Here is a 27,993-nt window from a genome sequence, read left to right on the forward strand (position 1 = left end):
TCAGACTCAGGGTTCACAATTTCTTCCTCTAGGTCACAGGGGTTCAGGCAGTTGTTAGCCTTCCCTGGGCCACTGCCTGAAAAAACTTAACAGCCACCTGTAGCTATTTCCAAAGGAGAGATGCCCTGTTTACTCAGGTCTCTCCCCGTACATGGGGAGGACAGGACCTGCCTACTACATCCTGTTTTTCCATTCCCACCAGGCCTTGCTTTAGCCCACAGTCACACAATCTGGGGGAAAACCAGGGTCAGATGAGAGCTGGGCCTAGACTCCTCTCAGAAAGGCAGAGCCACCTCATGACAGACTCCAATGACAACACAGAAGACAAATGGCCTGAAGCAGTGCTTTGATGCAGAGGCCCTTTCCCTAAGTTTGCTGCAGCGTGACTGAACTGCTTCTTAAAGACTAAGAGCTGGAGCCTTTTCTCCTTGTCCAAGGGCACATTTACTCCTATGGCTCAGGAAAAAAAATCAGGCAGAAATAATGCATCACACGGGCTAGTTAAGTGACCCGCTGACGCAAGATTTTATGTAGAAAATACAAGCTTGAGGCATGGTCACTGTGTTGACTCATGCATTCAGAGACATTCAGTCTCTCTGCCTCCCAGTGCAAAATGCCTTTATTTTTGTCATTCACTAAGGCACAAGGTGACTTGAGACATGACAGCAATGAAAAGAACACCACACACAAGGAGAAATCCTCCCTCTGTTGCTGTTCTTCAGGGATGGGGGAACTATCCTTCCACAGAACACTGGGAATAAGCTTCCCCCGTGTGACATTTGTAAGACAAAGGACTGGAAGGGATCTCCCAAGTCATTCAAGCAAAACAAAAGAATAAACCATGCAAATCATATGAACTCGTGCCACGTCCAGTTTATCAGTGGTGGATTAAGAGAGAAAAGCAACTGCAAGGAGTGGAAAGAGAACAATGCAGTATTTACAGTAGGGCCCACTGATGTAGCAGGCTGCATATAAAGAGAACCCCACAAGTGATTACTAAGCATCCCAGAGCCAGAAAATATTCAGCCTTCTGTTCTACTTCAGGGGCCATTACAAACTTTAAACTCAACAAGTCAGATAAAATACGTGGTTCTTATTATTATTTATTTGTACTCCAGTAGCACCAAGGAGTCCTAGCCAAGGACCACAATCCCATTGTGCTAGGTGCTGTACAAACAGATGCAACTCCAGTGAAGTCCCCAAATGCTTCCAAAGGTAACCGTATTACAAGTTACAATCAACGCTCCGCAAATAAATGGGATGGGCTCAGCAGACAAATCCACAGGGCCAGGTTCACGAAGGAATAATTCTCATTGTTCTCATTATTGCTCAGCTAATAGTTCTAATGATTTTCTCCAACTGCTCATCTTTTTAGAGACTTAAAAATACGGATCAGTGATATCTGCATATGAGCCACTGTCCCCACGGACACAGGAATCTGATAACTGACAGTGGAACATTCACTACAGTGAGTGCCTACATCAGGGGGAAAGTAATATCTAGAAAAAGGAAAGAAAATGCTCTTCTTGCCTGCAGGATCCCAGCTTGTAAGCAAGAAAGATATACCACCATGTCCAGATACCACATTTATGGATGTGGCATGAGAATTCAAGTAGAACAGAAGTCAGGTTAAGGGGAAGAGAATGTTCCTTGTCATCTGTCCCCACCCAGACAGTAACAGCCCCTCCCTCGGGTACTATGTACTAAAGGGATGTAGCCTGTACTCACACAATCTGGGAAGAAACCAGAGTCTGAGAAAACAGAAACTAGACCCCTCATAGGGTATGTCTCCACTGCAATTAAACACCGGTGGCTGGCCCGGGTCAACTGACTCAGGCTATAGGGGGTACACAATTGCAGCATAGACACTAGGCTCCAGCTAGAGGCCAAGCTCTGGCACCCTGCAAGGAGGAAGATTCCCAGAACCCAGGCTCCAGGCCAAGCCCAAACATCTAGACTGTAATTTTACAGCCCAAGCCCTGTGAGCCCAAATCAGCTGATACAGGCCAGCCATGGGTGTTTAATTGCAGTGTAGAGATGCCTTTAAAGGCTCAGCCACCTCAGGACAGACTCCAATGACATCAGCAAAGGGAATGCAGGGGATGATAGGCCAAGAACAGTGCTTTAATCCCAGCACTAAAGATGGTGCAACCTGGTGCTTCATCAGCTCCCAGTATATTTTTATCCCGTTTCCATGAAAGCTAGGACAGCGTTCCAAAGCCAACAGAACTTGCCTGCCTTTTTATCTACCGGTGTGGTGTGACTTTTCCTTACAAATAACATTATAAAGCTCTCTAAACACACAGCATTAAGCAGACGTTTCACTGAGGTTCTTTTATTCATATGAAGATGTTATATGAGTGTCACTGAGCACAAATACTTTAGAATGGATTGGTTACCAGAGGACACCAGAAATAGCTCACACACCAGCACAGAAAGATCGGGGATGAGCCCAGGCCAAACCAAACCCCATTAGAAAAAGTGTCTGAAGTTTCCATTACATAGGAGCCACTGCAATACATTTCAGATTGTTATTGCAGAGACCAAGGTCCCTGGCAAGGGCAACACTCGCCCTGTTGTACCACAAGAAACCAATCACCGTGCTGCCCCACCCAGAAATGCCCTTCTATCTGAGTGATACTCCCGGGAACCATCAGAAGTTGCCAGAGGCAAATATGGCATTAGAAACAATTCATTGCCACAGTCTGGCCTGAGCAATATCAGATGTGGAGTGGGATCTGTATGACAAGAGCAACAAAGAGACCTCGCTGCTTCCTCAGACACCCCACAGTCTCCTCTAGTCAGGTTATTTAACTGCAGCCCTATAAGCAGTCTCTTTAATGATCCCTCATTTGAACTGATCTTAACTTCACCACAAAAAGCTCTCCCTTCATTTCTAATAGCACGAGGTCAGCTGGGAGCCAGACTGGATCAAATCCCACATCCATCTCGCCCTGTATCCTGTCTCTGAGGATGCTTCAGAGGAAGGTGTAAGAACCCCCTGGTAGTGTGGGGTACTCTGCCCCAGGCCCCAGTCAGGTCTCAAATAGAGATGGGCCTAAAACCTGAAGCAGAAAGTTTTATTACTCTTCCAATTTTTTTTCAATTTTTTTGTAATCATTAATTATGACAACTCGGGATGTTCTTGATGTCCAATACCTTCTTGAATTGTGCTAAGATATAGGCCTCAAGAACACCCTGGGTCATTCAGTTCCACAGACTAATCGCACCTGGTGTGAAAAAATTTGCTTTGACCCCTTGTGAATTTTCATTACTTGAACGAAATTCTAATCCTCTCTCTGCCACTGACTTCCTTTGCGATCTTGGGCAAATTGCTTTCCCTATTCTGTGCCTCAGCTTTCTGGTCTGGATTCTTAAAGTACCAATGAGTAACTATCATAAAGCCAAAGCCCATCCTAACTCCAGAAAGACTGTCATAACGAACAGCAGCATGCAGAATTAATTAACTTTTGTCCTTCTCCAGATTCCTGCAAATGCCCTCTGGTAACCTCTCTTCTGCTGCATGCCAGCAAAGCTCAGACCATACATTGTCATAGAAGCAAGGAGATCCCCAAGACACAATGTGGAAGCAGAGTCTGTGAAGAACTGATGAGAAGTGAAAGGACTCAGGGGCTGTGCTCTCAGTTACATGCCTGACTCCGCACCCTGTCTGGGTGAGACCGGAACAGCCTCAAACAGGAGTGAAGCTGACAAACAGACTCTCTTGCTTTGGTTTAAGAGTGTAACCAACATTACTCAGACAGATGATGAGTCACACAGCTGTTTGGTAGAAAACAACCACTTTCAATAACGCTCATAAAACATAACTGTACCTTGGGGAGAATCTGAAATTTACATAATTGGGCACAAATGAAATGCAATGTAGTCACACTGGATCTCAAACAGGTTCGTTGCTAAGAGTTCTCTGCTGTGAAGCGTAGGCTGCTGAGACATCCCGTGATGTATTTGTGGTGCACCAGAACTTCAAAGCTAGAAACTCATTCAAAGCAACTTAGCTTAGAATTCAGCAAAACAAACAGGAAATATAAAAATGCAGGTGGTATTCCTGACTAAAGAGAGACATCCAGTGGCAACAGACAGGAACTGCCTCACTGGGGAGCTTGCTTAACTGCATCAAATGAGCCCTCACAGCACACCCCGATATTTTGGTATAACGCACTCACCGTAAAGATCGGGTCCGTGAGGTGTGAAGACATTGTATAAAACAATGTTGAGAGGAGTGATTACCAGCTTCCCATAGTAATAGCTGTCAACAATCACAAGAGGAACCTGGAACAAAGCATTTAAAATTCATGTAGCACTGGCAGCTTTGGCCAGAAATTCCAAATCAGTGAGGGAATGTCCAGTGTGTAGTGTCACTGCCAAATTTCCATATTTGTGCCAGGGTATAAACAGACTTCCAGCCCCCATGCTGCATAAATGATAGGTACACGATGCCTGGCTCTAACTGACAGGGCCCCTGCAAGACAGGCGCAGCTATTCAGCGATGCAGCTTCTTCCAGGAGTATAAAGGGTTTAGATTCCACAGCACAATTCATTCAACATGCAGCAATGAACTGGAGATGCTGAGTGCAAAAGGGGAGTTTGGTTCCTATGCCCCTGCTAGTCTCTTGCCCCTCTGAGACTGGACAGTGAACCGCAAACGCTTTGAGCAGTCTCTCATTAACCAAATCAGCCTTTGGGGCAGAGCACTCAGCAGCAGCAGCCAGCACTGGCATGTGCTGCTTTGGGCAGTGGGATACGTGTTTTGTCCATCCCTCTGGGAATCAGGTAACAAGTACCATACCTGGCAGGATGCCCCTGCTCTGCACCCTCTTTACAGGTACTAGAGACTGACTTTCAAGTTCTGATTAAGACTGATTCAGCTAGAGCCTAGAGGAACAACAAGCAGAGACTAAAAGCCCTCTGGGAGCAGAAAATGGAAGTCAGTCCTTTGCAGGAGAGGCAGGATGAGGGGATCATTGCATGGAAGCTACACAACTTCTCAGCCTTTGAAATCACCTGTAAGAACGAGGGGAGTAAGCCAGGAACAGAGATGTTCTTAGGAGCAGAGGGTGAGGCTATTGAGCACAGGGAGATTCTTGTTAATAAGAATCTCAGCAGACAATGGGCAAGTCCTCTGAAAGGACTCTCCCTGAAAATGAGCCCTGACTCTGTTACAAGCCCAGCCTAGCTCTTCCATTGGGTTTTATTACAGGAACTTACCAAAAACAGGATCAGGGCCACCAGACACCAGTTCACGAAGCTCTTCCACCTCCGTTTTATTATCAGCAAGTCAACAGCAATAGGTAGCCTGCAAAAGACATCTGCATCAAGGATCTTTTTCAATCTATGAATCACCCACCTGCCTCACCTTGAGAATCCTTGTCGCCTTCTCCCCCCAGGTTCAGGAAGACAGTTAAGCAGGGGGAGGGAGGGAACGACGGACTCTCTCCCATTAGTCTCAAGCCAGGAACCGACTCCCTGACAGTCCTCATCAAACTGTTCCTTTTTCCTAGGGGAATATTTCAGCAAATCTAACAAGACACCTTGGAATGGATTGTCAGCAGCAGGGATCAAATCTGCGATCTCTGGATATTAAAGCACAATACTTGATTGCCTAAGCTAAAAACCCCAGCTGCATAAGCCTAGTCCATAGCAAGCACATTAACCTCTGTATTTGCCCAGTTACCACCCAGCACTGTACTGAGAGAGTGTGGGTTATACAAACAACATCTAGACTCTGGGTAATATGTACCACACAGAGGCAGGGTTTTTCTAATGGTGCCACAGCCTCCCAGCCAGACAGCTGAGCACTCGGCCTTGAAAAGCACAGAACCTCTGTCAGGCTTCTGAGCTTTCCTCTCCTTACCCAAGAGCTGCACTGAAAGGCCAACCCACGATGGCTCCAGCTGCCACGCCCAGCACGGCTATTGAGGTCTTATCCATATACCAGCCAGTCATGGCAACCACTGTGGTGTACATACAGAAACTGCTGGGGAGGAAGGCTACAAAGCAAAGAAAGGAAGAGGTCAGCTAAACTTTCACATAGGTAAAATTCTGCTTACGGTCAATTTAAGGCTCCATAACAGGCAGAGTACAGTCTGCTATAAACACTGGGAATGAAATCCTGGCCACAATGAAGCCAATGGCAAAATTCCCACTGATTTCAACAAAGCCAGGATTTCACACCGTTACCTCCAGTTAAGAGCCTTCTCACTCTATTCTGCCAAGATTAAGACCAGAAATATCCAAGTACTAAACGTCCATTTGCTCATAACCTGCCACATTCCACAGCGGCAGCTCAGCCAGACCGCCAGTATTTGTAGATATATGATTACCCATAACACTTGCTCTATTATCTGTGTCCTTTTTTAATCGGAAAGATGACATGAACTTGCTCACAGGGCAAACGGAGATTGGGATGGACTGGCCACAGTCCTCGAGAAACCACGTGGGATTACGGGGAAATAAACAGGGAACAAAACATGAATAGTGCTGGAAAGAGCTATCTAGCTGTCATTGTAAACAAAGGCAGTGCAGAACAGATCTCAGACATCATCTGGCTGTGACACCTCCCCTCCTTCTTTGGCCATGTCAGCACCAAGTGCAAGAAGCCATGGCTCGAAATTACTTCCAATTGCCACCTTTGCAGAAAATGTCCTTTCACCTGCACACAATACCGAGTCCAAGTGTTTTACAAACCTGGGTTGCAATGGCTGGCTTGGCAGGGGTACATTAAGGCACACTATAATGCCAGCCTACTACAAGATAACACCTTTTCTCCCCCTGGTTAAAACTGGGCCGCAGGCCTGTGTGGAAATGTCAAAAACACTTAAAGAAAATGGTCCCAGAATAACTAAGACTCAGTTTGAGAGCAAAGAGGTTTGAACGGTATGGCTCCCTGAGACTGGGGACTGCAGCAGAAACAAATACAGCCAGGCAGAAGGAAGATAAAGGAAAGAAGTGAGACACATCTGGGACAACAGTTGGTCTCTGGCCAGATTTTCCTTTAGAAATGTCTGCAGCAGGAGAGGAATGGATTATCCATGTCAAGCACTGGGCACTGAGTAGTTATGGGAACATTTTAAGGTAATGCTTTAAAAAAACCTGCACTTGAGCTTTTCCCCTCCGAACCCACCAAGGCATTCCTGAGAGTGGGTCACTCCAGCAACTGCTGCTGAGCAAGCCTACCTGCAGCTGAGCAAAACATCCCAGTGCTGAGAACTAAGAAGGCCAACATCAGCCGGCTCACATGCAGCCCAAATTTCTTACACACGGCCCTAGGGAAGCAGAGAGAAAATCAGACATAGCGCCATGGAAACATCTTCTGTGCACAAAAGAAAAAACCCTGCACAAATCAATAGCTACTGCGTGCAGAGCTGAAAGCAGCTCTCACGGCTCTTGGGAACCCCAAGCTGGAGGGCTCTCACTCCTCAGCCCCTAGAGACAAATGGACGGAAGAAGAATGGATACTCTGAACCCATCTACACTTGGATTTCAGTCCCCTGCATAGCTACGCCAGTACAATCCCCTACTGTAGAGATGGCTTGCACCAGGGTAAGTTGCACTTGGGGGAATCATAGAAAGACAGGAATTGCCAGACTTGGTCAGACCTGTGGCCCATTGAGTTCAGTATTCTGTCTCCACGTGTGCTTTAACAGCATACATAGTGTCTGCACTAAGAGTTTGCATTGGAGCAGATACGCCAGTAATTGCTATTCCATAGTACAGCAGACCTCTGTTTTACCCGTCACAGTAGCTGGTCACCAGTGGCACCACACCAAACGCTGCAGATTGCTTCCCAGAATCAGGATCAATGCCATCTCATGGCTGCTGCTATTGAAGATGCAAAGTGGGACAACGATGGCTCGAAAAGAAGTGGCAGCCTAAGACTTCCCACTTGGACCAGCTAATTGCATGATCAGGCTACTGCTTTATGGAGCTGTAAACTCCACTGGAGTTACCCCTCAGCTGGGATAAACAGAGCCAGACAACTTGGGGGTGATACTGAATTTTGAAGCTTTCCAGTGCATCCCAGCTGAAATCACCTACATAAAATGAAGTCTGCTGTTTCCCCTCTTCGACACACCCAGTACAACTCAGCTCTGACAACTCTGCTGATGTCAGTAGGAAAGCTGTGCAAAACGCCAGAGTTAAGACTTATTCCGTGGACCTCAGAGCAGAATTTGGCCACAGTGGCAGGATTCTAACCAATGTTTCCCTAGGAATCTTTGCTGGATACATATTTTGACAGATTTCAATGTGAAGCACTATATCCACGTAAGACATTTTTCCATGGGTTTGTGGGTATATTTTCAGCCCTCATTGTCAGTGGCAATAACCATCCTTGTTGTTCACATTAGGCTATTCACTGAGCAAATAGCTTTGTCTACTCACTTATAAAAGTAAAGCTCACAAATGCAACTCAAGAAGGCCAAGAGACATCGCAGGAAATAAAAGACGAGAACCTAGGAGAAACATTCAGAGTCAGAAACGGAATTTATAAATGGAATTGAAGTGCCTGCTGGTAAACTGTGGAGCAAAAATGTGAAAGGCTAATACAAGATGAAATAACTACTGCCATGGTGAAAACATCATAAGATCTACTTGTTAAATGATGGAGCCAAAAGTCCACTCAATGTGGTGCCCGATCCCATAACCACTGATATCAATGGCAAAGTTCCCATTGATTTGAAAGGCACAGGATCTGGCCCTTTGACACTAAGTCCTCTATGGCAAAACAGTGAGAAAGAAATGACTCCATGAAACAGGACCCTGGGCTAGCCTGCCCTTTCCTCTTTCAAGTCTTGAGGACCAAAGCCTTAACTGCAACATTACAAAGGGAAATTATCCCAAATATCCATCTGCTCTATCTAGCCAGCAAACACGCACACACACAAGAGCATCTCAGTACAAAGGGGTGGCGCTATACATAGTGTGGCAGATATGTACCCAAGCAACGTGTTTTTTTTTAAATGCTTCTTTTTCACTCTCTCGTCTCTGCAGGTTATGATGTGTTATGCAAGAACTGCAGCATACTGACATTTACATTTTGATTTAAAAAATGAAACCATTAAAAAAACATTGCAAAAGCATTACCGGATGAAATTTCCAGAGCATACAAGTGAAATCAGCTATATATCTTCCAGGAAGCTTAACAGCAGGTTTGAGACCATTGTTCTCTTAGACCAGTGGTTCTCAAAATTTTGTACTGGTGACCCCTTTCACATAGCAAGTCTCTGAGCACGACCCCTTCCCCCATAAATTAAAAACACTTTTTTATATATTTAACACCATTATAAATGCTGGAGGCAAAGCGGGGTTGGGGGGGGGGGGCTGACACCTCACAACCCGTTCAGGGGTCTCAACCCCCAGTTTGAGAACCCCTGCTTTCGACTGCTTTGAAAAGCTCAGTCATTATGTCAAAGTCTGTGTCCTGGCCTGAATACATGGCTACTTTCAAGAGACACATTTCAAACAGTTTCTAGCCTGCCTTTGGTTCACAAACCCTACTAACCATGTTCCTTCTGCACTCACTCAGACACCCATGTGCATGCACAAGCACGTTAAATAAGAATCCCAATGCCCTTTGTGTCAAACAGTTGCTTTCTTTGATACAGACAAAAGGCCAGATGGTTTCTCATAAGCAAAGCTTCCACACAAATGATTTACCTTATTTGTCTGCAGAACTCTAACATGGAATAAGGCTGGCAAGGCATGCAGCCACAGGTAAGCATAGGAGCGAATGGCATAGACTGGAGAATATTCCCATGTCTGGAACCCTTTCCCATAGACGAGGTAGTGCATCTACAAATCCCATTAAAAAAAAATACAGGTTAAAAAGAGGACACATTTTGTGCTTTAGCCATTAGCAAACAAAAGCATAAGAAGATTGATATGTTGAGGGCACAGATAAGCATGAAACAGCTCTAGGCAAATTCGTATCAAGAATCTGAGCAGACCAATTAGAAAGCCTCAAATTCCTCTACTAAGGAGGAGAAGCCACTCACCGGTTCCCAGTAGTTAAAAGTCTCATCACAATCTGAGATGTTACTCAAGAGGGCAGCACAGAACCGAGCTGAGATTAGACACTTGAAAGCTGTGGATCCTTCAGGTGCCCAGACCTGACTTGCCTTGTTCCCAGATGGCCTAATCAAGAGCAAAGAACTAGTGTCACAAGGACTTATTGGAGTGGATGATATAAGGTAACAGAATAAAGAGCAGCAAGATGACACAGGGCAAAGAACTCAAGAGACTGGGAAATCCAAACAAAAAGAGTTAAGACACTCAAGGAAGCAATGAATATGTCTGTACTCCCTCTTCAGTATCCTTAAAACACACACTGAGTCAAAAAAGTCTACAGCTCTTTGCATCTTCCATTCAGATCCTTCTGCTCAGGGCATGATAGGCATCCTGTTCATTACATTTTAATTCAAGTTGGTTTATCCATTTACACATCTAACCAATGTCACTTCTTAGGCAGTTACTTGATTTAACTGACCCTCATACAACCAATGACCCTTAAAATAGAGTGAGGAAAATGTCTTTAATGTATTTACGTGGTCCCACCACTGTTATATCTGAACAACTCACAGTCTTTAATACATTTATCCTCACAACAGGAGAGTGGTCTTACCACCATTTTACAGACATGGAGGTGAGGCACAGAGGAACAAAGCAACTTACCCAAGGAAGTCTGTGGCAGAGCAGGGACTTGCACCCAGGTCTCCAAAGTCCCCGGCTAGTGCCCTAATCACTGGACCGTCCTTCCATCCCTTGAATCCCCATCCCAGCACTTACCAGACCCAGCTCTGCTTAGGCTGTGAGGCTGGATGGCACCCCGGCACCAAGTGATACAGCTACATTTCTAACTATACTGAGGAAATATACATGGCCCAAAGGCTCTGCTGTTTTTTGTTAGTTTGTTTTTGTTATTAATGTTATATTTACTACAGATCAAACCTAGTTTTGACATCAGCAAATCTCTTCTATGGGGTCCTTGTACCGCACCCAGCACTGTGGCATCTCAGCACCTTTATGAAAAAGATAGTCCAAACAAATGCATGCCAGATCAACTTCTACCCACTGGGTCCCTCTGGTATAAGAGGTGGCTAGAGTTAGATTCCGGTGAAACCATCCTGCAACGTTCAACAAGTCTAGCTCGATGCCAGGCTCTGCTCGCAGAAACTGAGCCCTGGTGCATTCATTGAGCAAAGCTCTTGCTAATGTCTAACAGTCCCAGGCTACTCAGGGCCACCCCACAAGGCTTTGGAAACGGACAGGTCCATTCATAGGGAGACAAGGCGGGTGTGGTAATATTTGGGTCCAACAGAATTTATTACCTCACCCAACCTGTTGCTCTCGTATCCTGCGACCAGCATGGCTACCCCACCATTGCAGGGGTCCCTTCATGATTTCTTTATCAGGCTAGCGCGTGCCGTCTGTATGCAGCTCGCTCGCCAGGTGGTAGGGTGTCCACTCTGCATCTGCCCCACGCCAGCCTCAGGCGCTGCGTTGGCGGGCCGGGGCCGCTGCCCAGGGCGGGCTCCGGGGACGGGTGCCCCTCCTCAAAGAGAGGGGCTGGGCTGGGCTCCCGGCCCGGTGTCTGCCCCCCTGCACCCCGCGGGGACAACCCACCAGCGCGCCCCCTACCCGCGCAGCCCGCCCGGCACCTACTCCGCCTTGGCCTCCTCCGGCCCCGGCCCCGGCCCCGGAGCCCCTACTCTCGCTAAGCCGGCCCGGGTCCCCGCCGCCTCCCTCCGCCGCTGCCGGGCCCTTTGGCCGCCATGCCGAGCTCCGGCAGCAGCGCGCCAGGCTCCTCCTGCTGCTCGCGGGAGGCGCGCGGGCTGAGGCCGGCGGCCGCCATACTTAGTGCGGGCAGCGGCCGCCGCTCCCAGCCGGGCCGCGAGGCGCTCTGTGCTCACCTGGGCCGGGCTCCGGTCCGCTCCCTGCAGCGGGCGAGGGAGGCAGAGGAGAGCGCCCCGCTGTACGCGGAAAGTGCAATTCTCACCGTGCAAGGGGGGTGCATAGGAGAGCGCCCCCCTGGGCACCGAGCATGCAAGTCTCATTGTGCAAGCAGGAGTGCAGGGGAGAGTGCACAGCTGTGTGCAATGTGCATCATTCTCTCCGTGCAGGGGGGGTGTACAGAAGAGCACGCAGCTGTGTGCAATGTGCATCATTGGCTCCGTGCAAGGGGCTACAGCGGAGAACACCCCACTGTGCACTGAGCATGCAAGTCTCAGCCTTCAAGGAAGTACATAGGAAAGCAAGCTGTTGTGCAATTCTCTCCTTGCAACAGGAGAGGAGGATTGCATAGGAGAGCACCCCACTGTGCAATTGTCATCATGCAAGTAGGGTATAAAAGATGCCGCACTATGCAATGAGTGGGTGCAGATCTAACACTGCCAAGCGTGTAAAAAGACCACTTGTCTGCAATGAGTCTAACCGTGAAAAGGGGTGCACAGGAGCACATGCCCCTGTGCTCTAAGTGAACACCACTCTGCCACGGGTTGGGTACAAAGAAGTACACCCTATTAAGCATGGAACTAAGTCTCCCAGGGCCAGGGGTGGGGGTAGAATACTTCTTAAGTGAGCCACCCCCCCTCTTATGAAATTGAAAAATTCTAGGACAATCCAAAACCAGTTACTGTTGTTTAGTGAGAACACTGTCCTTTATTATGATATGCACCATAGTATGATGCTGAGCACTATATACACACACCATCCCTACACAGCATGGTTTGTTATTCATGAGTTATGCCCCTGAGCACCCGTAGTCTTGCCTTGCACCTATTATCAGTTCCTAAACTGTAAACAAAACTATCAAAAAAACTAGGATCAAACAGGGTTTCATAGTTCCAGCTCTTCCCTGCAGGAGGTGCATGTATTAGAGACTCAAAAGAGCCAATTTCAAACCCTTAATGTACCTTCCACTGCCATAGATTATGCAACTTCTGCTCTATTCCTTCTAGAGAAAGGGATGCCACAACTCTAAAGAATTCTTGGGTTCAGACATGTTGACTTCTTGTAGTAAGACCACTTAAGCCTCCATGGCTGGACCCAAAAATGCTCAGACATTTTGAACAAGTAATGGGCAACTGTTGAAGTTTTCCTATTTCAAGTGTACCTAATCAGAGTGGCCAGCAATAAGTGCTTCCAGCTGAATATAGTCAAGCAACATTTGGTAGACGTGTCCAGAACATTAACTTAAACCCACCTTTGGCACAAATGAGCAGAATCACTTGTAACTCCACCTTTTTCTAGAAACCTGATAAAGAAAACACCCATGGAGAACTGGCATTTCAACAGTCACATACAGTCAGACAAGGGGAAGGTAGTTGGAATTTATTTTTGAGAGCAAAATTAAAGACAGATATGTAACATTTAAAATTAATCTGCACAGCCTTTATAAGGAGCAGAATTTAGCTAAACATAATAGTAACACACAGTGTTAAGGGACCATACAACATGAAGTCCAGGCTTCTCACAGCAAAGTGGTGCTATTGATGAAGGTCCAAAAATAGCATACAATGATTTACCTAAGAGTTACCTGCAAACATTGCTGTATCTCCTTTCTAAACTGCATCTGCATCTCTGCCACCTGCTGGTGAGTAAGAGCCTTGTCACAGGACTGGAAGGTTAGTCTGTAGCAGAGGCTGATTTGTCCAGTTTGTGGATGCTGAAATCTGTCAAGGAGTTGAATGGACACAACAGTTTCCTGTGACACACACCTGGCAATAGTGTGAAATGCCACTTCGTCAAACTGTTCACACTCAGGAACCCAGAAGCTGACATCGTGCACATAGGAAGGTGGATAGAGTGAAAAGCTCTTGAAAGGTCCTAACTCTCCTCCAATAAACTGATTCAGAAAACGCTCATCTACAGTCCATAGCATTCGCCAGTCAGAAATTCCACAAATTTGCATGGCTACCAGGTCAAGATTCACTGATGCACACACAATGCCCAGTTCACAGCTTATTGGCCCACAGGGAGCTGCTGATATGGCTCCTATGCAAGAGACACTGGCTTTGGAGTCTGAAGTGTTAGTTTTCACACAGATGAAATATTGAGTTTTATCAAGGTGAGGGTCAGGCCTGACTGAATCATTTAGCTCAATTGTTTCAGAGCTTTTTGGTTCTTCCACTGTGGAGTTCAATGTAAAACATGAAAGAGATGGGAGCAGAGAACTTAAAGTGTTCTTAATATTATCCATAAGCATCTGGATACAGCTGCCCTCTGTACCCTTATCAACTGCACACATAAAAAGAGTCTCATGAAAAACAGGCAGTGTGCGTGGAGAGATCAGACACTTCCTAAAGACAGGCCCACTGAGAACATGCAGAGTCCCAGGGAGAAAGCTCAGCCTTCGTATCACATCCTGAACATGAACCAGAAGGGAAGATCTAAGATAATGTTCTGAGAGCGGGTCTCCTTCCTGAGTCTTCATTCTGTCATCTTGGTCTATGTCCCTGCAGAAACGAACGCCAGGAAATAAGATACCTCTTGCTGTTCCCTTACCTATAGGATCAGAGTTTGGATTTTCCTCTGTGTTGGGAATGATCCAAAAGCCGTTTGACTGAGGAACAGCACTGAGGCAGCCTTGGTGCAGGAGAGACAGGGAGTGGTCAACCCTTTGTAATGGGAAGGTTTGACTGAGTTGAGCAATGAGCTTTTCATTTATAGTTCTTACAGGATGATCTGAATTGGTATCTAGGAAACGCCTATTAAAAACAGAAACAGTAGATTATAAAAATCATTGTACTTAAGACTTTTAAGTACCTCTGTTTATAATTAAAGACAAGTATAATGACTTCTCCAAAGTGATCTTAGTGTTAAGTTGGTTTTCAATAGCCACTTGGGCAGGGAAAATCTTTAGTCATGGTGGCATACTTATTACCAAGACATCTGCAGGACATAAAGGATGTGTGTTAAGAGTTGCAATTGAGGATTAGTTGCACTTCAGCTGGTGGAAAGGGGAGGACTTTCCTAGCAAGTATCAGCTGACTTCCACTCACTATTAGAATTACAAGCTTATTTAAGGAAGCCAATCAAAAGTATGTTAGCTCTGGATATTTTCCAGAATATGAACCAGTTTAGAGACAGATTAAAAACTAAGTTTTTATTCCTAACTAGTCTTAGCAATATTAGTACAGACTAAGCCACCTACAGGACGGCTCCCAAATCACTGCACAATGTGTAATTACAACTTCCCTCTTCTACTGCTGTAAACAGGAACAGTAACATCTTCTCTCTTCTGAAGCCGTATGCTAAGTGGACCATAAATATGGTCATTTTTATGTTGGTTTCAAATTTAATCTTTCCTTCTAAGAGGAAATGGAATTTGGAACATTTAATGATTACCTGTCTCAGAAACGCAAACTGATCATTCATGCAAGATTGTGAATTAAGTTAGCAATAGACTCAAGCACTGTCTGGTTTTGTTCAGAATGGCCCAAATGCAGCCTGGTGAATAAATCTACAATCAAACCAGATATTGGACTTGAACACTTACCTGTTAATTTTATCCACAAATATTTCTGGAACCTGGAAGGAAACCCTCTTGCCCTCCAGTTCAGTTTGGCAGATCACAGGCCTGGGATGTGGAAATGGCAAGCCCCAAGTGAAGATGTGGTTTAATGCACCTTCTACAGGGAAGGATTTATCCTGACTCCTGGCAATGCACACACACACAAATGCACCATCTGGTAAAGTAACTGATATTTGACCAAATATTAAACACACAAATTAAAGTGACATTGAATAACTAGTAAACTGATAAGACTGAGTCAGCATAATGTTGTCTAAATTGCAGAAGATCTAGCGTGCAACCTTTGTCTAAGCAAATAGACCAATCATAGGATTTGGGTCTCCCCAACCCCTTAATATTACTGGGTTCATTTGGAAACAGAAATGCTATGGAAGAGAAGTATACTGTATTTTTATAGAATGAAAAGAATTAGAGGTGTGTCTTGTGGAGAAAACCATGCTCTGGACTATGGTGTTGGGCACTACGGAAATACCTAAGGAGCAACATGAATATCAATGACTTATTTTTGCAGCATCTATAGGTTACCTGTAGCCAGTGCACTTATATCCATGAACATCCTCTAAGTTGAAGGGATGAACATCACTCAAGATAAATCCTGCTTCCGCTGCCATAGCCACAACTTGCCAGCTGTTGTGCCACTCTCTCATTGGCTGGTCAGCAGGCGTCCCTCCCTGCCCTTTGCAAAGAGCCACATGGACCTCTCCCTTCTCTGTGAGCATGTCTGCACAGCTAGAACAAGAACCAGCTGGTAATACTCTTGCAGGACACTCAGAAACAGAACAGTGATGGTAAAGTACATGGGGGGAAAGGGCCCTTTCTAAACCATCTTTTTAAAGTCCCAGAAAATTGCTTTCAGTTTAAGGCACTAGTTTCAGGAACCAAAATGCAGCTTCTAGAGAGTGGCTCAGCAGACCACATGGTAAGAGATAAGTCTGTGCTACTTAGTTTCACATTACTCACCTACAGAAAAACTTCATAAGAAGCTCTCTATTCTTTGTCACCCCAGCTTTCCTCCCACAGTGAGGGAAATTGAAATAAATGCAATCAAAATTTCTCTTTGCTGGCAAAAAGTAATCCTTCAGTTTGGTACAGTCCACACAAAAGCAAACTTCAACCCCTGCAAAAGTAAAGGAAAGCACGAGAGCAGGGGATTTAACATGATAGCATCTTCATTGAAAAGCCCAGAATATATACATAAGTAGGTAAAAAGGAGAGAACAGAGCTGGGTTATTTTAATGGAGCTTTCAATCTGTCAAACAGCTTCTACTATTGGTCAAAAAGATGGCAAGTGAAAAGGAAAAGCAAGTTCTCGTTTCAAAATCATAGACATTATATAGATATATAGTCCCATCTAGTTCATCCCATAGAGGCCAATGCAGGATTGTTCCCCCATCATATTTTCTAGTGCTTTGCACAATCCAGTTTTAAATATCACATGGCATTTCCTTTCTTCTTTCCTTACCCCCACTGGAGGTGATGTTAGGAAGTTAAGCCCCCCTTTTACTTCTGCTGGTTTTTGTTTTCTTTAGTGTGATTCTGATTAGATTTGAAGGTATGAGTATTTGGAGGGTTCTTCACACCTTTGAGGGACTCTCTCTATAATTCCCCTCATTTCTTCTGCTCAGTGGTCTGTGAGGGGATGTTGGATGGGATGGGAACTGAGTTACTGCAGAGAATTCTTTCTTGGGTGCTGGCTGGTGAGTCTTGCCCACATGCTCAGGGTTTAGCTGATCGCCATATTTGGGGTCGGGAAGGAATTTTCCTCCAGGGCGGATTGGCAGAGGCCCTGGAGGTTTTTCGCCTTCCTCTGCAGCGTGGGGCATGGGTCGCTTGCTGGTGGATTCTCTGCAGCTTGAGGTCTTCAAATCACAATTTTGAGGATTTCAATAACTCAGTCATGGGTTAGGGGTTGTTATAAATGTGTATGGGTAGGGTTTTGGGGCCTGCCTTGTGCAGGAGGTCAGACCAGATGATCATATTGGTCCCTTCTGACCTATGAGTCTATGAAATGTTCTCTGGTCTGAAATTGATATTTGGAGGAATATTTGAAATGCCTTAATTGCTCCTACAAAACCATCTCCTGTTTTAGTTAACTTTGTTCTTTCCCCAAAGGCCCTTTATCATTGTTATGACCAATAATATTGTTCAATACAGGGATCTTGTTTCAATAGCTGTTAAAATGCATTTCCTGTGAAACAATTCCACAGCCTGATAAATCTCACTGTCTGGAAGAATTTCACTATATTTTTTCCCTTATAATTTTAATCCACTCCCTCAGTTACTCACCCAGACAGCTGTGGGGGATACTTAGCATTCAGCACAATATGGCAAAGTGATTTATTTTGGGGATTTTTTTTACCTTTCCCTCTCAGATACTGTATGTTCGTTTTAGCAAGTGCCTGTCTGGAAACTCTCTCTTCGCTCTCAAAGCAAGTGGCAATGATACAAGCCTCACGATTGCTTGCATCACACAAGGAGGCAGAGAAGGAGAAGTTTCCTTCCCCAACTAGAAGGAGTCGGCGGGTGGGTCTCATGGTATCAAAATCCTAAGAAGTAGAAAGATGGATCAGGGCCCCCTTGTGCTGTCACAGTTTCAGCCTCTAACAAGAGATCTGGCAGCCTCACGCATTACAAGCGGCTGCCAAAGTGTGGGGGTTGAGGACCCATGTAAACAATTCACTTGCCTCCCTCTTTGGGGGAAAAGGGCCTCCCCACTTCATCCCCCCCTCCCGCTAGAAAACAGACCTCACACCTCCCCGCCACCTGCACCACCACCCGCCCCCCGCTGGGAGGGGGACGACCCCCGGCCTACCAGAGCCCAGATCCTCCTAAACTGGGGACTCCCAGTGACCCATCCCGGGGCCTCTCAAAGGGACCGTACCCTCCTACCCACCAATGCCGAGGCCGTCGCTCCCCTGCGCTGTGATTTGCCTCACTTCCGGCGCGCAGCTCGTGACGTCAGACGCGTTAGCCGGCTGCCATGGGAACAGGCTCTGTTCCCCCTCGCCAAGCGGCGCGGGGTTGTCGCGTCAGGACCAGCCGGCGAGTCCGCGCAGCGAACCGGAGCCTCCTCTTCCCGGGCGGCGCGTAACGTCCCGCCAGTGACTTCATCGCCCCCGGCCCGGGCCAGGCCAAGGGGCGTGGTCTGACTTACGGGCGAGTCAGGGTGAGCTCAGGGGAGGGGCCTGGAGTGCGAGTGGCCGGGGTTGGGCGTAGGAGGCGGGGCCTGGCTGCGCGTGGGCGGGGCCTGTAGCCCAAGGTCGGGGGGGTTGGGCATAGGCGGTGGGGCCTGGGTGCAGAGCGGGGAGACTGAGCTCAGTGGCCTAGGGTGCAAATGGGAGAGGCCCCTCTAATGCCAGGGGGGACTGGTCCGAGGTGTGGGAGGGGCTTTAGCACAAGTGCAAGGATCTTACTTGGGTGCAATGGGCAGGCTGGGGCCTTGTTCATGGTAGGGACCCAGTAGCTAATGCAGGCAGCATTGAAGTTCGGTGCTCAAGTCAACATGCCTGATGCCTGGAGAGCTTCTGAGCTTGTTGGGTAGGAGCTCTGTGCCAGGAGAGCAGTCATTCCTGCCCAGGCAGAGCTCACCCTGCAGTTTGCAGGGACTCAGGTGAATGGGGCTACTTAGTGGGCAGTGGTGGAAAGAAAACACTCTGTTTTGTTTCATTCATTTTCTTGACAAAAACAAGGAAATTCAGCACAAAAATCTCTCCCTTAAAGTAATGTTGTTAAGATTACAGCTCTAAACAAATCCAGTTGTGCTATAGTTCCCCTCCCATTTTAATGCTAATTTGGCTATGTTACACATAGAAAATGTTTCCTGGCCCTGTTTCCCAGGTTTGTTGTGTAGCTCTGTGTTACTGTTTGTGGTGGGGTTTGTACCCCATCAACCCCCTGTATCAGAGGGGTAGGCGGTAACCCCACCTATCTATGCTTTGGTCCATTTTCTGCACCCTCTCCAGTAGGCCACACAGTGTGGCCCAATGACCCAGGCTCATCCACTGCTTCTTCATAGGTGAGGTCACAGCCTAGCAGCCAGAGTTAATGCAGTGTGGCCCAATGGCCAGATACCCCCAAGTCTCTTCCCTAGTGAGACACCATGGCCTACCAGCCAGAAGCACTTCAGTGGGCCCCCAGGACAGTAGGGTAGGGTGGCCTGGAAGTCATCCCACAAAGGTGGCAGCCCAGGCTTACCCAACTCCATCAGGTCCCAACCCAGGGCCCTAACAGCAGGCAGCATGGCTCACTACAGGTCAGCAGGGAATCTCACCAAAACACACAGCCCTCACTGGGGTGGGAGGTACCACTTTCTCACCCACCCCCAGGTCACTTCCTGCCAGCTCTTCTGCTGCAGCAGTCCAGGATCTCCAGGCTCCTCAGCACCACATACTTCTGGGGTTCTGGTAGCAGCTGGTCTCTGGTCCTGGTTTTGGGCTCTTGAGTTCTTGAAGGTAAAAGCTGCAATGGCTTCTGAGATGGAGCCTCTGCCAAGCATCCTTCCTCATCCACAATCAGCCCTGGGTGAACAACTCTATCAGCTTTTATACCTGAGCATGCCCAGCAGTGCCTCAGGTATGGGGCTTTCTCTGCAAGGAGAGAAGGATTAGCCTCTCATTCCCAATGCAGGGCCGGTCCGCCTAATCACAGTATCCCATAAAACATGGCAATTTATGGTTTGCATTTCCAGAATGATCAGCATTTCAAGTTGTAACCTGAACGTTACACTGACTTGTGTTTTGGATTTGGTTAAACAATAGTTCTTAGCCCTGAGGTAGCACATTTCAGCCTCAAAGCACTGTATAGACACTAACTTTTCAATGTGATAATCATTCTGTAATACAGTATCAGAGGGGTAGCCATGTTAGTCTGGTTCTGTAAAAGCAGCAGAGCGTCCTATGGCACCTTATAAGTCTATAAGGTGCCACAGGACTCTTTGCTGCTTCTGTAATACAGAAATCACAGGCCCATTTGGCCTCAGGTTAATAGAGTTTTTCTTCATATAGGGCCTAATCCAATGCCTGCTGAAATCAGTGGCAGTCTTTTAACTGATTTCATTGTGCTTTGGATCAGGTCCATGCTGAGGGAGAGTTAGTTATCTAACTCAAGTGATACATTTTTGAGGATAATCACCATACATGAGGCCTTATAATGAGTTTTGGGTGGTATTCCGGAACTTGGAGGTAGCTACTGGGCTAAGCAATAATAGCTGATCTGGCTGCCCATGTGGGTAGCTTTTATGCACCTGTTTAATTTTTAGTCATTGCTAAGTGTCCAGATGCATTGCTCTGGGAACATGTGCTCACAAAAGTTTTCAGAAAACAAAAAGTGTTAAAAGTGTCTCACTTCACAGATTCACAGTAACTGGTGACATCAGCGCTAGTTGATGATAAGGACATGAGCTCATAAACAAGATCAGATCAGTTTTTCTGTCTGCCTGCTGCAGCTCCTGGTCCCTGCTCCTGCTCCACTGGCACAGCCTTTGGAGTGTTTAACATCAGCTACACCAGCCCAGTAAGGTTGCTGCACTCATGTCCACACTAGTGTGCTGAGATTTTGTCTGAGACCCTTGGAGGAGCTGCACAGTTAAGAGTGGAACACGGGGTTTGTGGTTCCAGAACAGTTGTATGCCATGGAGCAGAGTCTTATGTCACTGGGCCCATCAGAGTCCACGGAGTCTGAGGTATTTTTTGTACAGGGCTAGTATCCATGTCTCCCTTGGATCCTGATCCTTTATATTCTTTTTTTGAAAACATTAGGCTACTTGATTCAGTTCATAGACTTTTCTAGATTCATTTCCGTTTTCCATTCACTATCCACACATTCTTCGAATTCCTTCTCAAAGCCTTCTTCTTCCAAAAACCTCAAATACTAACCCATCTCTGAAAAGTCCAGCCCCCAATCTGTGTGTGTCTGTGGTGAGGGGGCAGGGGGATCTTAAGCACACAGGTGAAGATCACTGCAGAATCAGGGCCAAGGGTAGCACCACCCTTTGGGTCTCCTGTTGTGTTCATGAACTGTCCAGCTATTGGACTGTGTCTTCCTTTGTATCTTGTGTGGAGCTGAGTCCATTGTCAACACTACAAATAAATTGTAATAATAATGATTTATTTTGTTTCCAAAACCTCTTTTCTCTACAAAAGGGCTCAAACCAAAACTCCAGATCCAAACATTGGGATGTTTGAAATCATCAGCCATGTCCCAACATTCCTGCTCAGAACAATGTGGATACCATCTGTGTATTTTGCAGTTCTGAGGACACTGTTACTCAGTAATTACAAAGACTAGAATTCTCCAGTATTGGAATTCAGCTTCCTGAGTTAGGATCCACTCTCAATCCCCACTCATATTCACTATCATAATAAAATATGTGGAGACCTCTTCCTGAACTGTAGGGGCGGAGCCCTGGCAGATTCCAGCAGACTGTACCTATAATAATTAGAACTATAACTATAATTCCATCCAGGGGGAGAAGGGTCTAGCCATATATGATAGTACTTAAAGCTTTCTGTGTGGATTACACAGTATAACAATAATTGATTTTATGACAGCAACACAGTTACTGTCTGCCATTCTGTTTTGTGTAGCCTTCCAGCTACTATTCATAAGTACGGTCATACTAGGTCACACCAAAGATCCATCTAGTCCAGTATCCTGTCTTCTGACAGTGGCCAATGCCAGGTGCCCCAGAGGGAATGAACAGAACAGGTAGTCATCAAGTGATCCATCTCCTATTGCCCATTCCCAGCTTCTGGCAAACAGAGGCTAGGGACACCATCCCTGCCCATCCTGGCTAATAGCCATTGATGGACCTATCCTTCATTAATTTACCTAGTTATTTTTTGAATCCTGCTATAGATTTGGCTTCAAAATATCCTCTGGCAAGGAGTTCCACAAGTTGACTGTGTGTTGTGTAGAGAAATACTTCCTTTTGTTTGTTTTAAACCTGCTGCCTATGAATTTCATTTGGTGGCCCCTATTTCTTGTGTTATGAGAAGGAGTAAATAATACTTCCTTATTTATTTTCTCCACACCAGTCATGATTTTATAGACCTTTATCATATCCCCCTCTTAATCGTCTCTTTTCCAAACTGAAAACTCCAAGTCTTATTAATCTCTCCTCATACAGCACCAATTCCATACCCCTAATAATTTTTGTTGCCCTTTTCTGAACCTTTTCCAATTCCAATATATCTTTGTTGAGATGAGGCGACCACATCTGCACGCAGTATTCAAAATGTGAGCATACCATGGATTTATATAGAGGGAAAATGATATTTTCTGTCTTATTATTTATCTCTTTCTTAGTGATTCCCAACATTCTGTTAGCTTTTTGACTGGCGCTGCACATTGAATGGATGTTTTCAGAGAACTAACCACAATGACTCCAAGTTCTCTTTCTTGAGTGGTAACAGCAAATTTAGACCACATCATTTTATATGTATAGTTGGGATTATGTTTTCCAATGTGCATTACTTTGCATTTATCAGCATTGAATTTCATCTGCCATTTTCTTGCCCAGTCACCCAGTTTTATGAGTCCTTTTGTAGCTCTTCGCAGTCTGCTTGAGACTTAACTATCTTGAGTAGTTTCGGATCATCTGCAAATTTTGCCACCTCACTGTTTACCCCTTTTTCCAGATCATTTATGAATATGTTAAATAGGACTGGGCCCCCTACAGACCCGTAGGGGACACCATTATTTACCTCTCTCCATTCTGAAAACTAATCATTTATTCCTACCCTTTGTTTCCTATCTTTTAACCAGCTACCAATCCATGAGAGAACCTTCCCTCTTATCCCATGACAGCTTACTTTGCTTAAGAGCCTTTGGTGAGGGACCTTGTCAAAGGCGTTCTGAAAATCTAAATACACTATATCCCCTGGATTCCCCTTGTTCACATGCTTGTTGACCCCCTCAAAGAATTCTAGTAGATTGGTGAGGCATGATTTCCTTTTACAAAAACCATGTTGACTATTCCCCAACAAATTATGTTCATCCATGTATCTGACAATTTTGTTCTTTACCATAGTTCAACCAGTTTGCCCAGTACTGAAGTCAGGCTTACCTGCCTGTAATTGCCAGGGTCACTCTGGAACCCTTTTTAAAAATTGGCATCACATTAGCTATCCTCCAGTCATTAGCTATCCTTCCAGCCAGTGGAAGGAAACTCTGTTAAGAATCATTCAAATAATAACAGTAAAAGACTTCAAATAGGAGGTATGGTCTGAGCAGATGACATGGAGTTTGCAATTCACAAATTCTAATCCCAGCTCAGGCAGCTCCCTGTGGCCTTGGGAAAAATGAGGATAATAATATTCTGAAGGGTCTAGTGTAGTTTCTGAAGCTTGATGAAGTTGAAAAAAAACTAAGTGTTGTTATCTAAGTAAGGAAAGATAAATTACACACACACAAATTCAAACTAAACTTTTTGCATTGATAAAATTAAATGGTACTTTGCTAAATGAAGGGTTGGGAGCTGCATGCCCAGCTGCCGGGGTGATGGGGAACATCTTTCCAGAGCACTATTTTGTCTTTTCAGAGATCAAGGACATCTCCAATGTGTTTTTGGTTTCTGTTCCTAGGTCATGTCCCTATCTTGTTTCTATGACCCTCACCATGGTTCCTTGATACATGCCACCGGACATGCGGAAGTGTGGACAGACTGGAATAGCACTTCCAAGTTTAGCCAGTATGGCTGGAGATGCACCACCAATGAGGATGCTTACTCCAACAAAACCCTTATGGGGAATTGGAACCAGGAGCGGTATGATATCCGGAAAGTCGCACAGCCCAAACCGCTTCCTTCCCAGGTACAAACTTTCTGTTCCTCCAGTACTTTCTATTGGCTTCTAAAAGTGAAATAGCAGATATGGTCAAAAGCCCCAGCCCTACAGCCTCTTTCATTCACTGTGTGCCCCGCCTTTATCCTATTAGCAGGAGCAAGGACTTGAGAAATTTCCTTTTGCTTTCCAACACCCAACCTCTAATCCTTCACTGAAAAGGACCAGTCTCACTGAGCCCTCAATCCTTTGGCCATTCTCAGCTCCATTCACTTAACTTTCACCTAGTTCCTGGTGTTTTTTCCTTTGCTGATAATATTCTGCCCCCAGCTAATGACTCAAGGACAGACTCTGTAAGCCACAAGTTATTGTGCAAATTCTGACCCTCAGTTACTCCCCAGTGAAGCCATTGAAGTCAGTTTGTTCTATGGTACAAGCCACTCATAACTCAGCAGTGTTTCTCAAACCAGAGCTGTTTCTCCTTTGGACTCATGGTTCTTTCCCTCACCGTATCACTGGGCTCCTTGCCATTAATGTTATCAGGTTTCACATGACACAGACTATAGGCATATCAGTTCTGCAGTGGCCTTACCCAGAGTGTAAAGAGGGATTATGATTTCAGATGCTTTGGCGAGCGGGCTATTCCTTTAACAGGTACGCAGTATTTTTTTTATTAGATGTTTATTTACTTATATTTTGCTGCACTAAACGTGGGCTTTTCCTTTCAGTATGCTCACTACTTTGAATCCGTTTATTCGTCAGATTACAACAAGGAAAGGCATCACGGCTCAAGAAGTAGGTGCATGGAACTGAAGTGTAGTCAGTTTGATCTGTGCGGTAGCTAAAAAGAAGTTTTAACATGACAATCATATGCTCAGAGAAGAAAAAAGAGTTCCAGCGTGTCCGTTCCCTACTGAGTAATGCCCCTAGATCTAAATAGGAGCTCGTCTGTGGTGTTTGGATTTCAGGTGTTCTCTTTATATTTTTCAGACTGAGAGGCTAACAAAATCCGTATTTGTTGCTCCTGGCTCTCTGCCTCATCAGTTTTAGACCCTTCAAACATCTACTTTGCAGAAAACAGCTCATCCCTCTATCTAATCAATCTCATTTTCTGGTTGTGTTTGATGGCTACGAAGACATTTCACTCCAGCTAGGTTCATTTTGCTAATCTCTCACCTTACACGTGACATTGTAGAAGGGACATGAATATTCATATGGGTATAACATTTTAAAGCAGAACATGCTTACAGTATCATCAGATTAAAGCATAATGGATAAAAACACTGACATTATGGGCCAAACTACTACTCCATCTAGTCTGGAATCCCTGACTCCTATCTGTCTCAAAGCACACCTGGCCTTTCCATTTCAGTACCCAACCTCCTGCCCCACCAAACCAGACCATAGCTCTGTCTAGTCTTGTATCTCATCTTTGTCCATAGCCAATACCTGGGCTGGTCTACACTAAGGGGGGAAATCGATCTAAGATACGCAACTTCAGCTACGTGAATAACGTAGCTGAAGTCGAAGTATCTTAGATCGAGTTACCTACTGTCCTCACAGCGGGGGATCGATGTCTGCGGCTCCCCATGTCGACTCCGCTACCGCCGTTCGGGTTGGTGGAGTTCCGGGATCGATAGGAGCTCATTCGGGGATCGATATATCGCGTCTAGATGAGACGCGATATATCGATCCCCGAGAAATTGATTGCTACCCGCCGATGCGGCAGGTAGTGAAGGCGTGGCCCCTGATTCTTCAGAGTAAGATGTAAAAGCTCCATAATGCACCTGTAAATCTGGCAATGTTTCTAGAACTGTTGAGTGGATTGTTTGGCTTTCCTGACCTAGGATGGGATAGCAATTAGGTGCTTTCAAAATCCTATGCTATGGGACCCTAGCACCTTACACAGTATCTTTCCAATGTGTTCTGCTAATAAGGTAACATGTCCAGGATTGAGGATAAAACCCTGGACAATGCCAACTGGCTGAGAGTGCATAGTATCTCTTCAACTCGTGTTCAACTTCCCTGTGGGCTGGTAGAGGTTGGGTCTGCCCCTGGGTTTGTTCTTCCCGTTGTCTCATCTGTTCTCCTGACAATAGCTTTCTCATTGCTTTGCCGTTAGCTCATCAGTTTTCTCTTTGCTGCTCTCAGGATTTAAACGAGAACCTCATTGGTTTCCTGGACACCAGCCTGAGCTGGAACCCCCTCCATTCAAACCGACTGCACGGTCCTGCTACATGATAGATTACGGACCTCCTCAAGGCAGAACTCCCCTCATTTGTGAAATGTTGGGGAAAGAACAGGAGGGGACACAGCAGAAGCAATAGGAGCAGAGAGAGGCTGTTAACCTGAGATCAGCCATGTGGTTAGAATGACTCCAACCTGTCTGCTGCTAAGGGGCCATCCTTCAAGTCATAAAACATTTCTGATATTAAAACACAGGGCATCAGAGTGACAAGTAAATGCTTCCTGAGGCTTATGCCCTATTGTTTGTTGTTCCATATGTTATTTCTGCCTTCTGACATTTTAACTTTTACCTTGTACAGAGGACTCTGACATTTCCTTTTGCTGAATGAGTGTGGCTTCACGTGGCATGTACCAAGACAAATAGACCCAAGAGTGTTTTAAAGATGTAACCAAGTTTCATCAGCAAGTGGCTGCTTAAGTGTGACCAGTTATTTTTCCATAAAATCTGATTAATTTAATTTTAATTTTATTTCTGTCATTTTAAGGCCCATGGGAATGGTACATTTGGCATAAAAATCTGTCACTTCTGAAATATTTTGTGTGTCTAGTGAGGTAAAGATAATGAACTATCTGAGAAAATTAAGTTTAGGCTGTAATAGAAATGTCACCACTCATACATCACATGACAGATCTGCACATGGCAATTCTCTCCACTCCTTTCTGTGCTAGAGTTAGACTAAACCGGATCAATGCTACCACTGTTTTCCCTTTGTCAGCATCCCTCAGGGTTGAGCTGCTGGTGACAATTGAGTAAAACTCTGTAGCATTTTGTATCACTCTACAATCAGCTGAGCATTTCATACATCAGCTGCTATTTATTGTCTGAAGGGCACTGGCTGCATAGTTTCAGCATGATGTCATTTGTACTGTGAGAGCTCTTGCTGTAACTGAGTTTACAGCAGCTTTGCAATCATAACCTGTGTCTGCTCTGAATTAGTTGCAGCATTTGGACATTTCCTCACAACATGGGCTATTCTAGAGATTTCAGATACAATTTTCCTCCCTTAAGTGTCAAGTATCAGGGGTAGCCGTGTTAGTCTGGGTCTGTAAATGCAGCAAAGAATCCTGTGGCACCTTATAGACTAACAGACATTTGGGAGCATGAGCTTTTGTGGGTGAATACCCACTTCGTCGGATGCATCTGATGAAGTGGGTATTCACCCACAAAAGCTCATGCTCCAAAACCTCCCTTAAGTGTCATCTAATGCCCGTAACTAGAGTGGGTTTAGGCCGTCCTGGAGTTTTCTAACCAATTAAATTAATTTCCCCCAGAGGAACTTTTCTGATGCTTGTGAGACACATTCAGCAGTAATCTGGTCTTGAGTCTTGAGCCAGACAGAAATATTGAGGAAAAATGGATCATGCGGCCAGGTGGTAGCAGAAAATGTCTGCATATAAAGCGAACTTTTCTGATGC

At 45.6% G+C, this 27,993-nt stretch overlaps 3 protein-coding genes across 9 annotated transcripts in view; 1 reads left to right on the top strand and 2 right to left on the bottom strand.

Annotated features, from left to right (window-relative positions):
• Positions 1-13,290, bottom strand: part of ALG9 (ALG9 alpha-1,2-mannosyltransferase) — a 46,572-nt gene extending 33,282 nt beyond the window's left edge. For 2 of the 3 annotated variants that reach the window (XM_032788042.2, XM_032788041.2), the window contains exons 1-8: positions 13,220-13,290; positions 10,014-10,152; positions 9,676-9,810; positions 8,401-8,471; positions 7,195-7,283; positions 5,873-6,008; positions 5,227-5,314; positions 4,185-4,290 (exon numbers count right to left, since the gene is read on the bottom strand). In XM_032788042.2, coding sequence (XP_032643933.1) covers positions 4,185-4,290; positions 5,227-5,314; positions 5,873-6,008; positions 7,195-7,283; positions 8,401-8,471; positions 9,676-9,810; positions 10,014-10,152; positions 13,220-13,290 — 835 coding nt within the window. Of the gene's footprint in view, positions 1-4,184; positions 4,291-5,226; positions 5,315-5,872; positions 6,009-7,194; positions 7,284-8,400; positions 8,472-9,675; positions 9,811-10,013; positions 10,153-13,219 lie in introns of those variants that run through there. The other variant, XM_075073598.1, reaches the window with a different exon arrangement.
• A 34-nt stretch (positions 13,291-13,324) lies between these two features.
• Positions 13,325-18,546, bottom strand: FDXACB1 (ferredoxin-fold anticodon binding domain containing 1). 5 transcript variants are annotated; one of them, XM_032788032.2, is made up of 6 exons: positions 18,444-18,546; positions 17,910-18,096; positions 16,511-16,667; positions 16,076-16,279; positions 15,515-15,673; positions 13,325-14,723 (listed from the first exon to the last, which is right to left on the bottom strand). In XM_032788032.2, the coding sequence occupies exons 2-6, from the start codon at positions 18,082-18,084 to the stop codon at positions 13,538-13,540; spliced, it is 1,881 nt and encodes a 626-aa protein (XP_032643923.1). In that variant the 5' UTR covers positions 18,085-18,096; positions 18,444-18,546; the 3' UTR covers positions 13,325-13,537. The 5 variants fall into 5 exon arrangements, with proteins under 5 accessions (XP_032643923.1, XP_032643922.1, XP_032643926.1 ...); XM_032788031.2 differs by lacking the exon at positions 18,444-18,546 and adding an exon at positions 18,235-18,270; XM_032788035.2 differs by lacking the exons at positions 16,076-16,279; positions 18,444-18,546 and adding an exon at positions 18,235-18,270.
• CFAP68 (cilia and flagella associated protein 68) lies at positions 16,273-27,035 on the top strand. Its single transcript, XM_075073603.1, has 4 exons — positions 16,273-16,338; positions 24,133-24,360; positions 25,059-25,125; positions 26,482-27,035. Exons 1-4 carry the CDS (start codon positions 16,336-16,338, stop codon positions 26,655-26,657), a joined length of 474 nt encoding a protein of 157 aa, XP_074929704.1. The 5' UTR covers positions 16,273-16,335; the 3' UTR covers positions 26,658-27,035.
• Positions 27,036-27,993: the final 958 nt, after the last annotated feature.

This window comes from Chelonoidis abingdonii, chromosome 18 (assembly GCF_003597395.2).
Source record: "Chelonoidis abingdonii isolate Lonesome George chromosome 18, CheloAbing_2.0, whole genome shotgun sequence".
NCBI classification, from domain to species: Eukaryota; Metazoa; Chordata; order Testudines; family Testudinidae; genus Chelonoidis; species Chelonoidis abingdonii.

Bases quoted from the DNA above. Each gene is read 5' to 3' on its own strand.
- CFAP68 (XM_075073603.1), top strand. The intron at 24,361-25,058 runs GTACAAACTTTC...TTTTCCTTTCAG, and splicing joins CCAAACCGCTTCCTTCCCAG to TATGCTCACTACTTTGAATC. The intron at 25,126-26,481 runs GTAGGTGCATGG...TGCTGCTCTCAG, and splicing joins AAGGCATCACGGCTCAAGAA to GATTTAAACGAGAACCTCAT.
- FDXACB1 (XM_032788031.2), bottom strand. From the start codon at position 18,270: ATGAAGTGGGGAGGCCCTTTTCCCCCAAAGAGGGAG. The intron at 16,668-17,909 runs GTAAAAAAAATC...TTACTTTTGCAG, and splicing joins ACAGTATCTGAGAGGGAAAG to GGGTTGAAGTTTGCTTTTGT. The intron at 14,724-15,514 runs GTAAGTGTTCAA...TGTTTTTAATAG, and splicing joins TTTGTGGATAAAATTAACAG to GCGTTTCCTAGATACCAATT.